Source organism: Montipora foliosa, chromosome 6, assembly GCF_036669935.1.
Source record: "Montipora foliosa isolate CH-2021 chromosome 6, ASM3666993v2, whole genome shotgun sequence".
Taxonomy (NCBI): domain Eukaryota; kingdom Metazoa; phylum Cnidaria; class Anthozoa; order Scleractinia; family Acroporidae; genus Montipora; species Montipora foliosa.
This window is the reverse complement of record NC_090874.1, coordinates 55,672,883-55,685,382: the sequence shown is the minus strand read 5'-3', so window position 1 is coordinate 55,685,382 and position 12,500 is coordinate 55,672,883. Positions and strand designations below refer to the sequence as shown.

Below are 12,500 nucleotides of genomic sequence, written 5' to 3'. Positions count from 1 at the left end.
AGGTCTCGTATCTTAAAAATTGTTTTTTGGTCGTAGTAGCACTTTAAAGTTAATTGAAAGTGTTTTTGTCTTGATTGTCAGCGCGTTACACTTACAGTTCACAGTATCAAATGAATAAAAATAATGTTCTCTACGTAGAGTATTGAACTTTTGGTAACTGTTATTTATAAAATTACCCCGCTATAACTAATATTTTTGCTATTAACCGAATAATTCGTTATAACGAGGTCTTCGCTATAACGAGGACCCCGCTATAACTAACCAATTTTTTTCGGTACCGTGGCACTTCGTTTTTGCGGGGTTCCACTGTATATATCAGTCTGTCCTCCCCAGAAGTTGAAAGAGATGACCTGTTTTCGATGATGACTCAACGATACTTGGAAAAACCCGACTGCTCCGATGTGGAAAAAATGATCTTGAGGGAGCTTCAATCAACATTTATCATCTCCTTACGACAATTGTGAAAGATCACGGAATGTTTACCAATGTTTAGTTTCAGCAAAACCACAGGAAACACTAACCTGAACCAGCAACAGACTGAATATCTGTGAGCACAAACGAGATGGCCGGGCCAAATGATTTGGGTTTAAGCTTAGCGTCGATCGAACATTCACTCAACAGGCTCGTTATGCAGCGGACATAAGATGAACGTTTTACGGCAGTGTCCTGTAATGAAATAACAAATGTAAATGTAGCAACAAGAAACAAATCGTTAAGTATAAAATACAAATAAAATGACAAATTATGGCTAAAGGACGTCTAAGCGGTCTTTTAAGTGTTTTGTTTTTTGGGAGGGGGAAGTGACGGTCTGACTGTGCTTGAGGTGTGGAATATTGTGGAATGGTATCGCAAAGGTCAGGGTCTTTAAATAACTGAGGAGAAAGTGCTGCCTTTGTATCTGCTTGACATCTGCAAATGGTTAGAGTCTCTAGTCCTCTCGAATAAGGACGATAAACCGTAGGCCCCGTCTCACAACCCTTCATGCAGTGTTCATAATCCTGTAGGACGTAAAAGAACCCACACACTGTCTGTCTTCTGTTGTGTATCATGGTTGGGAGGGTAAAAAGGGGCCAAAGTAATTGCAGCAAGCTATTGTGGCGCTCTGTCAGCTTGACTGGCAAAGTTAAATACCGGTAAATAAATAAAAGCGACAACTGTAAAGTGCGAGGATCACTTTTCTCTCATTCAGAACCCTTTCTTCTACACAAGTATAGCTTGAAACCGGAGAAAATAATGTGAACTGTTTTAGTATCACAAAAAAATCAATTTCTTGAATCGCTTTTTTACTTTCAAATTTACCATGGTCACAATCTTGAATAATTGCGACGTCCAGTGGTAGGTCATTGTTATATTTAAAAGGCTTTTGGGGCAGACCAACAGGGAAACTGAAACAGGTCAGTTCTTGAATTTCGTTTTTTCGTCAGTTTTTTCTTTCGCCCGGGGAAATTTTGAAAGTGATAATAAGCGATTCTGAAATTCAGTTTAAAATAAGTATCGACATTTTTTTTCTGCGGTGCTTTTTGTGGAAAAGAAGATTCCCTTTAAGCTCGATGTTAGGGGAACGAGACGCCTTCCACCAATGAGATCTTGCCACGAATCCACCTGTTTTTGGCTGTGTGATACTGGAAATACGCGAAAACCTTATAAGAAACATAAAGCAACTACACTTGAATCAGTTCTAGCTTACCGGGCGTGTAGGTTGCATCGATCCGTCCTCAGAAACCACAATTCCCGCGGCAGCTCTGATAAGTCTGTTGCAAAACATATACGGAAACGTAAGGGCAAAGAGCGCCTTATATCTAATCGACTAGAGATAAAAATGTTCTATATCTGCAGCACTTCATTTAGCCGTCAGGGACTTCTTTTGATGTCATTTGAGACGCTTACCTCAAGGCATACCATATAGAGGATTTTTCTTGAATTACTAATTCTGCTTTTCCATGAGCGATCTGCCAAGACACAACTGCCTCAAAAGACCTTTGAAAGACAGAACAACACGAGCGCCAAGTAATTAACCGCGGTTAAAACCATGTTAGGAAAAGTCACAACAAAGCGAATACTGATTTTCAATTATGCATCGAGAGAAATGTCGCGTTCATAGTAATAATTTTATTCAAGTCTCAAGGTTATACGGTCGAGGACAAGTTGTCTATAAATTGGCAAATCAAATGCAATCAAATCAAAAGAGATCAATTTAAGTCTTGGTTTCTAATGAGAGGAGGAAAAAGAGAGAACAAGTAAAAATGATCTTGGAGAAGAGACCAGAACTATCAAACTCAACCTACATATGATGCCGAGTCTGGGAGTCGAACCTTGGACACACAGGAAGAAAGCCAGCTCAGCACCAACCTTCTCCAACCCTACTCCCCATGAGCATTACTTTGGTTTAGCGTTGCTACGCTTGGTGATTGGCTTAGAAATCTCGTACCCCATTATCAGACAGTCAGAGACAAAAGAAAAGTCAATCGCGACGAACTCGCCCACGTTTTCCCGCGCTTAGCGCTGGTTGTTGCATTGCGTTGTGATTGGATTATTCGAGTCCCTGCGGTTGCTGTGATTGGCCGACATAAATTGATTAGATTTAAGATTTGTAAAACTCAATTTAAAGCACACTTCATACATGTCTATTATATCTATTCCTGTAAGTTGAGGACAGAAAAAGTTGACGATTTGACGATATTTCTTAGATTACTCCTTATAGGTTCAAAACCTAGTCAATTATTACTAAGATGAACCAACCTAGACCAGGATTACTGGAAACGTAAATTGCAGTTTATTTTCTGATCAAAATAAAATGTCTACAAGACTTTCAGTCTTTGATTACGACCAAGAGAAAATGAGGGGACAGAGAGGGAGGCTCAAGGCGTTGGCCGGGATATGTTATGTCCACGAAAGTTATTTTTAGACGAGCGGAAGTCTTTGTTCTAGGGGAAGTCTGTCTTCCGAGACGTCTGCATGCAGTCTTGCTTCGCTCTCAGGTTCTTAGAGAAAAGAGAAAATGATGGCGCACGTGGAAGGCTTATGAATATATATTTTCTTTCAAACATCGGACCGAGGTTGGCCTGCATGCGGACGTCTCGGAAGACTTCCGCTCGTCTAAAAATAACTGTCGTGGACATGACATATCCCAAGGGCTGGACCGGGAGCCTCCTTCTCTGTCCCCTCATTTTCTCTTGTTACGACTTGAGCTTTCGTTTTCCTCAAGCACAACACTACACTGTTAGGGCATTTTTGACGGGAATAATGCAAAACACTGTTGGTATTTCGTAACAGAATAGTGTCCCTCGGCTTTTAATTAAACAACTGGGCCCAAACGTTTTAAATTATTACAAACTCTACAACACACCTCCCATCGAGGTAATGCCAAGGAAATGTCAATGAATTGTCGAGTAAAACCTTCATACCCTGCAAAAACAAACAACTATACTTGTTACATTGTAACGGTTTAAAACATACTTGTCCGTATCTTACGAACCAGGTTATCCTCAAATCCAGTGAGCCCAGCGAAGAAACGGTTTTACCCTTCATGTAACTTAACAGAACGCACGATTGACAATTATCCAGAAACAATAAGCGATCACTCCCAATTTATCACAAGAAAATCATTTCATCTTATGAATCGGCATGCTCTCACCTGCACAGCCACTGTTTGCTCATTAGAAAATATCACAAGGAGATGAAACAAAGACGAATGAAGGCGCGATATGGCCTCAGCTGTCTGGCTCTCACTGACCAAAAAAAAAGACAAGCAAATTAGCTTTTGATTAAAAAGCTGATCTCCTTTTGGCTTACCAGCTGGAGAAATCAAGTCGTTAGTTTCATCACAGGACCCAGACCTTCAACTACTTTGTGCCACAGGACTACCCAACATCTCCCACAAGAATTCAACTTGAATTTCTCCCGCTCTGGCCCGGGTTGCTCGAAGCATGGTTAGCGCTAACCAGCGTTAAATATCATGGAACCCAATAGGTTTTGATACCTCTTAATCAACGGCTAACGCTAATCAGGCTTCGAGCAACCTGTCACTGTTCTCTAAAGCTAAACGTGAACGAATGCTGTACTTCTTAAGATGTGCCCGTGTTGTTAGAATTATTTTGATTATTTTAGCATATTGTAAATGTATATAAAAATTTATAGCTTCTTTCTTATTTATTAGTTATCATAATATTTATTATTTATGTCATCTTTATGTTGTGTCCCCAATTAGCGCGAGCTAAATACATCGACACATGAATAAAGTTCATCATCATCATCACGGACACTCAGCATCATAAAACAAATCCTACCTACCAATAAACGGAAATAATTTTATTCCAATCCAAGAGTGGGAATACCAGTCCAAGGAATCTGAAACTGTTCTTGCAAACTGTATATGACTAATAACAGAAATGAAGACGCATCGATCAAATAGTGGTTTCAGTACCACTTCCGGCCTTAATAGTTGAAAAGGCCGTCTCGCAAGGGTATTTTCCGAAAGCGGGGAGCCTAAACGGCAATCGATCACGGACACGGCGGATTAAAATTATTAGAAGCAAACAACGAATTAAGAATGTTGAAAAATTTACTCCACAGACAGGAGTTGCCGCAGCGATCGTTTCCGCCTCTTTCATTAATCAGTGCCATTTCAACAGCACTCAGCAATTTACTTTTTGTTCATAAAGAAGAGCTACTAAATTGGCAATCGAGCCCCCGCTATTAGATACGCAATCGCTCACCATAACACAAAAGAGTTGCTTGGAAAACAAAAACATGACTTAACTTTGGTTTCACAAACATTCAGTGTGAAATATAAAAGTCACCTGTATGACAGCGAAATGATAACCGCGGTATAAATCTAAACCTAAACACCCTCCTTTATATTAAACAGTCATCACTTCGCTTGAGTACCACCTAGATCATGCATTATCATCTGTATCTCTAAATTTAAAAATTATAAAATTTATCTGCAATAAAAATCCAGTAAATTTTGTTCAAATAACCATTCTTAAGCACTTCTTTAGGATGATTGGGCAAATTTTCTGGTTAAAAGTTAAGATCAAAGGCTTGGTTACCACGCACAGCTGGCATCGATCGTTAACGAACGAGGTTCATTAAAGGATCGAGGTGCATCGATCGTTTACGAATGAGGTTCATAGCCGGAAGTGAGAACTGGCAAGTCGCGAAAGACCAAAAGCGTAAATTCTCCTTGGTAGACTGGAGGCTACCGTATGCTGAGATCACGCGAAAATAAAGTTACAACTGCAACCATCGTTAACAAGGCAAGCAGTTAAGATGAAACAAACCTCGAGCATAAGCTCCATGTTGTGCAGAGTGGGGTAGAAACTCTGCCACGGAAGAGAAAAAAACTTCGAGTTATACACTCGGAAAACAAACTCCGGGACGCCAGGCTTGGCGAGTGAAGTCGCGAAGAAAGTCCAAAACATGTTCATTGAAGACGAACTGCTGTAAGGAGCTGAAAAAGGAAACGAACACAACAAAACCTTCAAAGAAAATAGACAGAGAACAGTGCTTTCTTCTTCTAAGAAAAAGACGAGTGGAGAAAACACATCCACGCTTGCAAGGCAAAGCGACAATGCTGTACTTTTCGTGTTTTGACTTTTCTCTTATGCCTTGCAAAAAGAAGGGGCTCCTTGAGAAGGATAAGAGAAAAAAATAAACTATTACGTCCACCTTCTTTTACCATGATGGGAAACCAGTGTGGATTACCAAAAACAAATGGATAAACAAATAAATACAACTTCGTGGCCCAGGTCTGCGTCTTACCATTTAAATGTGCTTGAAGGCAGCTCAGCGTATCTGTGAACAGGTTCACCATGTCTGATGCTTGTGTAACTTCGCTCTCATTCCATGGTGCCACGGGATCATTGCTTAAAGAAGACAGATCATGCAAAACATTATGTACTTAAGGACGTTCGCGCCAATTGTTTCTGCGCATCCTTACTGCGCACGCAAATGCACACGCCACGTCATACACGAGAGCGCGCGCGCTAAGTAATAAAATGAGAAATGATAGGGCAAAAGGCCATTGCTATAGCTTTGCCTGGATTTAACGGTCTTGGACGTTCGGTGACCCCTATTTTTCTTTCCAGAAACGGATTTTATTTACAACTATCTCCACGTTGTCCAAAAATGAACAAAAAATCAATGTGGGAAGTCAAAAAAATTTCAAGATTTCTGCTCACGGAACATCAAATCTTGCCATCTTGCGGCTGCAAGGCGAGTGAAACTGTGGTCGCTAAATGCGAACTTGATCTTTAGGGAACCTCACCAGTTGACTAAATTCACTTAATAAGTCCACTTAAGGACGTTCGCGCCAAAATCTTCCTACGGTGAGATTTTCTTCATTTCTCGCCTAGAGTTAGGTCATAAAGTACTTACTCCAAAAATATAAAAAAAATTGGGGGTCACCGACTTCGTTTCGGAGAAAATGGCAGTTGAAAAATGCCTTAATTTCGATAAATCTGTCATAATGACGAAAGGTAGCCTCATCTGCTCATCCATCGAAAATCCTAAAAATAAACTGTTATAGTGAAGGTTTCCGTGCATAGGTTTTTAGTGGTGGGATTTTAAGATAATTTCATGCCGCTAGGGATGTCGTAAACAGTAGAGTTCATCCTGGACAATCGTTTTCGTAACCTCTATCCGTTGAAACCACTACCGGAATTCGATTGCACGAGGAAAGAAAATTTAAAAAAAAGATAACTTCTTACGGTGAGATTTTTTTCATTTTATCATATTTTGTAGATAGTAAGTAGAGTAAGTGATTCATGATTAAAAAAATAGGGGTCACCGATGATCCAAGGGAGTAAAATCGATGTGATTTTACGAAGCTCTTGGAAAACTTCGTTTGTCACGTTTTTGCGTGACCTGTCGGGGAAGGACTGGAACCCAAGAGAGGATCGGTCGTTGAAGGGATGAAAGCTTTTTACCCCAAAACAAAGCTTTCTCGAGCACAGCAGCGAAGTTTTAAGCAGTCGTCATCTTCATTTGGTTAGTGTTTTGTATAATATTTCTCCATTGCCGTCATGCTCGTCTTTTGGACTGTGGTTTTTGTGAAATTTAATCGCTGGTTTTTTCCACGCAGGTCCGCACTATTCAAGCCGACGAGGACGAAAATACTACTCTATTTTCACGAAAGTAAAGGAAAAGAACTTCAAAAACATACATTCATGTTGAACTTAAGTTCGTAGGGTAATAAAAACATTAAAAAAAGAAACAGCCCCATTAAATTTACGCAACGGTTCGTCCTCGAGTTTTCCAAACTTTCAGCCACTACTCGATCAGCAGCTACCATTTAAAGAGCTTTTCCATCCTCCCGCTCACTTCTCTTTAACGTTTTATTATGATTCGGAAATAAATGTGCCATTCTTTTGCCGGCCTGGAATTTTTTTCCCGGCGTTTTTGTCGCCATGTTATTTTAACTAATGCTTGAACAATATTTATGAAAGTCAAGTAGACTAGTGCACGACTGATAAGAACAAAGCGAACATCAGTCGTGCAGTAGTCTACTTGACTTTCCTAAATATTTTTAATCAATTTTGACTGCACGATCTTCTCTTATCCAAAGCTGTGCAAGACTTATCGTCCACGGTTTCTGCAAAGGTTTTCAAACCTCAACTTCACTAATGCTCGAAGTAATGCGTGACATATTACAGTCGCGTTACCTGCGCAGTTACGTTGCGCACAAACAATTAGCGCGAACGTCCTTAAACAATATTTGGCAGAGATGATTTGACTTCAAAGATTTAATTGCAATATATTGGGTTTACAGACACTGGCCTTATTCGCTAACGAAACCCGATTTTGTCACATTTTGGGTGTTTTTCCGGGCATGTTCTCTCCAAAACGAAGTCGGTGACCCCCCATTTTTTTAACATTTCTGACATAACTAACTCATCATCTTACAGTGGTAAAAGTTTCAGAAAAAAATCAATGTTGAAAAATTTTCGCGCGAACGTCCTTAAGGAAAGGACACTAGTATTTATACACGAGCATCATGGACCGGAAAGAGGATTTAACCTACTGACCGAATATAAAGACACACGACTGTGTGGATACAGAAGACGGCAGGTCAGGACCACAAGCATAGGCAGCTCATCCATTAAAAATAATCTAAAAAACTGTAGCTAAGGACGAGCACCACTGATCGTGAAGGCGAAAATCCAGAACCAAGTTGTGGAAAAGAAAGCAGATCAGAACCCCTAACTCCCACAGTAGCTTTGAAGAATGCCTTTTTTAGCACGAAAAATACGTATACATTATACAGGCTTTGGTGCCCGAGCAAATGGTAACCTGGACGGATTCAAAGTCGCAACTATGAATTGTATATACAGGCATATCCGAGGGGTGCGTCTATAATTTCCCATACAAAGGATTCGGCCGGCTACTTCTTTTAGGCCTTGAAGGTATGGCAAATATTTCCACAGTTTTTTCAATGCTGCATTGTCTTTGATTCAGAAACTCTAGCAATAGAGCGGTTTTCAATTGAGTGTCGAAAGCAATTAGCGAATTACTTTGGTTTTGCATTACTTCACTCAGTGATTGGTTCAAAGTTCTCGCGCCACTTTTTCAACCAATCAGAAGTGAAACCAAAACCAATCGTAGCTCGCGCGTGCAAATTTTCCCGCGCTTTGTGTCGGCTACGTGTAATTACTTCGAGTTTTGATTGGTTTACTGGATTGCCTCGGTCCTTTTTGATTGGCCAAAGTAACTACTTTGGTTTTGGTTTTACGACACTCATTTGAAAACCGCTCTATACAAAGCAAATAAGTCTTACCCTGGAATAGGAGAGTCCTGGGCACAAATCCACGGTTCAAAAACGCGACAGATCAGCGTCCAAAGTTCCGTCAACACTATTCACAAGAACGGCAATTGTTAAACTTGGTATTAAACTAGATACTTTGAAGCTTCCCTTCCAGCCTAAACGCCAACTACCAAAACGAAGGGTCAACCACCCCGCAAATGGCTTGACTGTTAGCTTCACTTTTTGGTTTTGTGGTGAGCTGTTCATGCTGATCCAGCCAGGTCGACCACATACTGGCAGAGATAAACTACACCAAACGGGAACACTTTATGCCCTACTCTTCGCGGACAGTGTGTGGGGCTATTCAGACTCCCGTAGACTCCCACAGTCATCACCATCATTATCATTTATTGATTCTTACACAATTACAAATAATACAGTGAATATTGTTCGGGTTATCTCAATTGCTTATGTTTACATAAGGAATCAATTTAGAAGGACACTTCAGTAATATTGGTCATAAAGTCAAGTAATGTGGAAGTTGAAGAGAAGGGTAATGGGACACCTCGTGACCTTTAACATACACAACACGCATTATCCTGCATCAACAAAAACATCGAGACACTTCATAAAATTTATTTACTTTAATTAAAGCAAAACTTCTTGTACATGACAGAGATATACTTGTGTTAACTTCACGGTTTCGTTGCGCCAGAAAACAACAGCACTCAGCTGCAATGTTCGTTGAAATATCTTTGGCGCTTAATTTACTTCGCCACCGACTTCAGAGATACAATCGTCTTCCAAAATCATTGCGTAGTTTCGGTCCATTTTTTTCCTCCATGAGGTGGGTTTTCTTTATATCAAGATTATTTTCCTGTAGCGATCATATATTATTAATTTTTTTGCAGAACGTGAATGTCGGCCTGACTGACGTTTGCCATTTGCCGTTTCCACTAAATCTTTCAATTATGTTGTTAAAACCCCTTTCTCCCAAGAGTGACCGGCATGTACATTCTCCTCACAATTTCAATGAAATTCCAGTCAGATAGGTACTGAGAAGGAAGATAATTATCACCTTAAGAGGTTCGATCTTGATATGAAACCAAATTCTCATGACTACCCAATAACGAAATCTACGGTACTAGTTAGGAGAATGAAAGTTTTGATCTTAGGAAAGAAAGGGTTAAGTACATGGTCAGCCGGTGGTTAGTCGACGCGGCCCTTTCTCACTGTCTCTTACATTCAATATTTGGGAGATGTTCTCCATTCGGTTGAGTGGGGCGCTAGGGAATAGATCTGGGTGCATAGCAAATGAACCTTACCTGCATCCAACCCTTGGCCCCTGTTGGAGAACACCACGGCAGCTTTTCTTACAACGATTTGCTGACACATGAAACCGAGGAGAAACGACAGTTGCTTGATGTAAGGCCTCCACATGGTGTAGAGGCCACCCGTCACATGACCTCCCAGCTCGGCCCGCTGACTGCTAAAGTACCTCGTAAGCCAATCGAGGGTTTCCAGTACCTGTTGAGTTTAAAAGTTACACACTTCGTCAGATCGGGTTTCGTGGATGACTGATATAGCGTTGGGTTGGTGAGCAGTAAAGCAATAAAATTTGATGTCAACAAAGTTTAGGGAAAAAATAACAATCGTAAAGAAACCTTGTGCCGAGCAGAGCCGTTCGTCCGAATCATTCGGATTCGCTTGAGCAAAGGGCCAAACGCTCAAGGCACTAGCTCTTCAATCTGTTTAAACTTAGGGCCTCCAAAGTCACTCCCGATTGCATAAGCTTTCAATTAAGGTACCTGCTCATCTCCTAAGACTTCTTTGGAGCTGTTTTGTTGTTCATTTTCGGTAGCAGGAACGCAACCGATGCAGGACAGAAACGTGTTCCACACATCGAGACAAAGCGACCTTTTACTTGAACCTAAAGATGAAAGAAAACACAAGCAAAAGAATGAAATTACGGACCAAGAATCATGAATTGCGGTAACGAGTCAGAAAAGTTCGCTTCACGGTCTTTTAGCGAATTAAGACGCGAAACTTCGACACGGTAACAGTTTTTTTAATAAACGGCGGGATTTTTTAAAGCTGCCCTTTAAAACCTAAGAGTGTGTTTGAAGCTGTTGTTCTATCGAGGTCGGGCGTTTTTTGGATAACGTGCAATTTTCTATCTTTTTTCGCGATAATTTATCGTTGCCCATCCTCCAAAACTTAGAAACTTTTCCTAAGTCCTCCACCTTTTCTAATTCCATGGAGAGGTCAATAAACCTCACTCACTCGTACAGTTTGTTTTGCCAGTACAGATCATGTGAGTATACTCAGGATATTTGAACCCTTGTCTTGTTCATTAAAAAGAGTGCGAGCAAGCACGAATATGACAACACGTAAAAAGGAAATAATCACTCGAACACTGTCACATGATCTTCACTGGGAAAACAAAATGCCGGTATAAGCGAATAACTACTACTATGGCCGAGCAAGAGCACACCTCGAAACAAGCGAATAAGGTCTATTGAGAAAAGCGTACAATTTCGGTAAGAATCTAGCCAGAATCTTCTCTCTGTACAGTGTAGCATCAAAACTTTATAGAGTCAACGGACAGTTTTGTTTGAATTTGGGCGCCCCACATATTATAATCACCAAACCAACAGTGACATGCCATGCAGAACATGCCCTATTGCACGGTGGTATTTTTTAACGGGAGTCCAATAAATGTTTGTGAGGGGAAAAAACAGGAGCCCTCAGAAAAAAAAAACCTTGGAGCGCGGTTTTCATCCCTGCTTCACCCAGTCTCCTAATCAGACTCGTCCTCAGTCCCCCGTTTCAGTTCATTGGTGGCCTCAACTCAACCCATTCTCTACCTTGAATTAACGAATTTTTTAATTCGTAATTTACTCTGAATTTATAATTATCGTTAATTTAGAAGACTGAAATCTTGATATGGATTATGGGAAATGGTCATATATTTTTTAAAAGACAACCCAAATGTATGGACAAAGGACTCGAACCTGGGAATGTTCATTAACCCGTCATCTAACCACTTGGGCACAAGACCGGTAGCTGCTTCGGGACATTATTTGATAATGAGGGGAAAAAACAGGGGACACCATTTGATAATGCTCGGCAACAAGAAATATTAAGCACTGCAAAAGGTCGGTTTCCAAGCTTCACAACAAAGCTAAACATTTTAAATCAAAGCTTAGGCCTAAATCATTAATCTAGCGTAGGCATAATTATTTTTCAGCAGCGACATTCTATGGGAGACTAAAATAAATGTTTTTTGAGGGTGCAGTGTCGTGATCTTCAGTGGCGAAGCGGAAAGAAGCAATTCCTATTGAGTAGAAACTCCGGGTTCAAATCCAATCCACGTATACAATTTTTTATTTCCTTATTTTCTCGGCTACCACAAGTCCTGGGACACAGTGTCCCAAGTTAACGATAATAGTAAATTGAAAGCAAATTACGAATTAACGATAATCGTCAATTTAGAGAAGAGATCATGCTGCTCATCTCGAGGATTTAAACCCAGACCACATGGGTGGGAGGCCACCGCTCTCACCAAAACTTATCTCCTCTTACCTTCGCAAAGTAGTCGCAGTGTATCGCTGTACTGTTCAGGAAAATTGTACTCAAGCATTTTGGACAAGTGTCTTAAATATACCTTGAAAAATAAAAAAGAAATCAACTTGTAAGCAAATACAATGTGTAACTAAATCTTTGATGAAGTTTCTGGAGATCTCATCGCAGATTT

General features: G+C 40.4%; 1 protein-coding gene across 1 annotated transcript in view; it reads right to left on the bottom strand.

The window, feature by feature from the left end:
- Window positions 1-12,500, bottom strand: part of LOC138007803 (ectopic P granules protein 5 homolog) — a 64,233-nt gene that overhangs the window by 8,520 nt on the left and 43,213 nt on the right. Inside the window, exons 39-50 of the mRNA XM_068854880.1 lie at window positions 12,329-12,410; window positions 10,552-10,673; window positions 10,069-10,270; window positions 8,777-8,852; window positions 5,764-5,867; window positions 5,283-5,452; window positions 4,291-4,376; window positions 3,635-3,728; window positions 3,347-3,405; window positions 1,888-1,977; window positions 1,688-1,751; window positions 522-666 (exon numbers count right to left, since the gene is read on the bottom strand). Coding sequence (XP_068710981.1) covers window positions 522-666; window positions 1,688-1,751; window positions 1,888-1,977; window positions 3,347-3,405; window positions 3,635-3,728; window positions 4,291-4,376; window positions 5,283-5,452; window positions 5,764-5,867; window positions 8,777-8,852; window positions 10,069-10,270; window positions 10,552-10,673; window positions 12,329-12,410 — 1,294 coding nt within the window. The remainder of the gene's footprint in view (window positions 1-521; window positions 667-1,687; window positions 1,752-1,887; window positions 1,978-3,346; window positions 3,406-3,634; window positions 3,729-4,290; window positions 4,377-5,282; window positions 5,453-5,763; window positions 5,868-8,776; window positions 8,853-10,068; window positions 10,271-10,551; window positions 10,674-12,328; window positions 12,411-12,500) is intronic.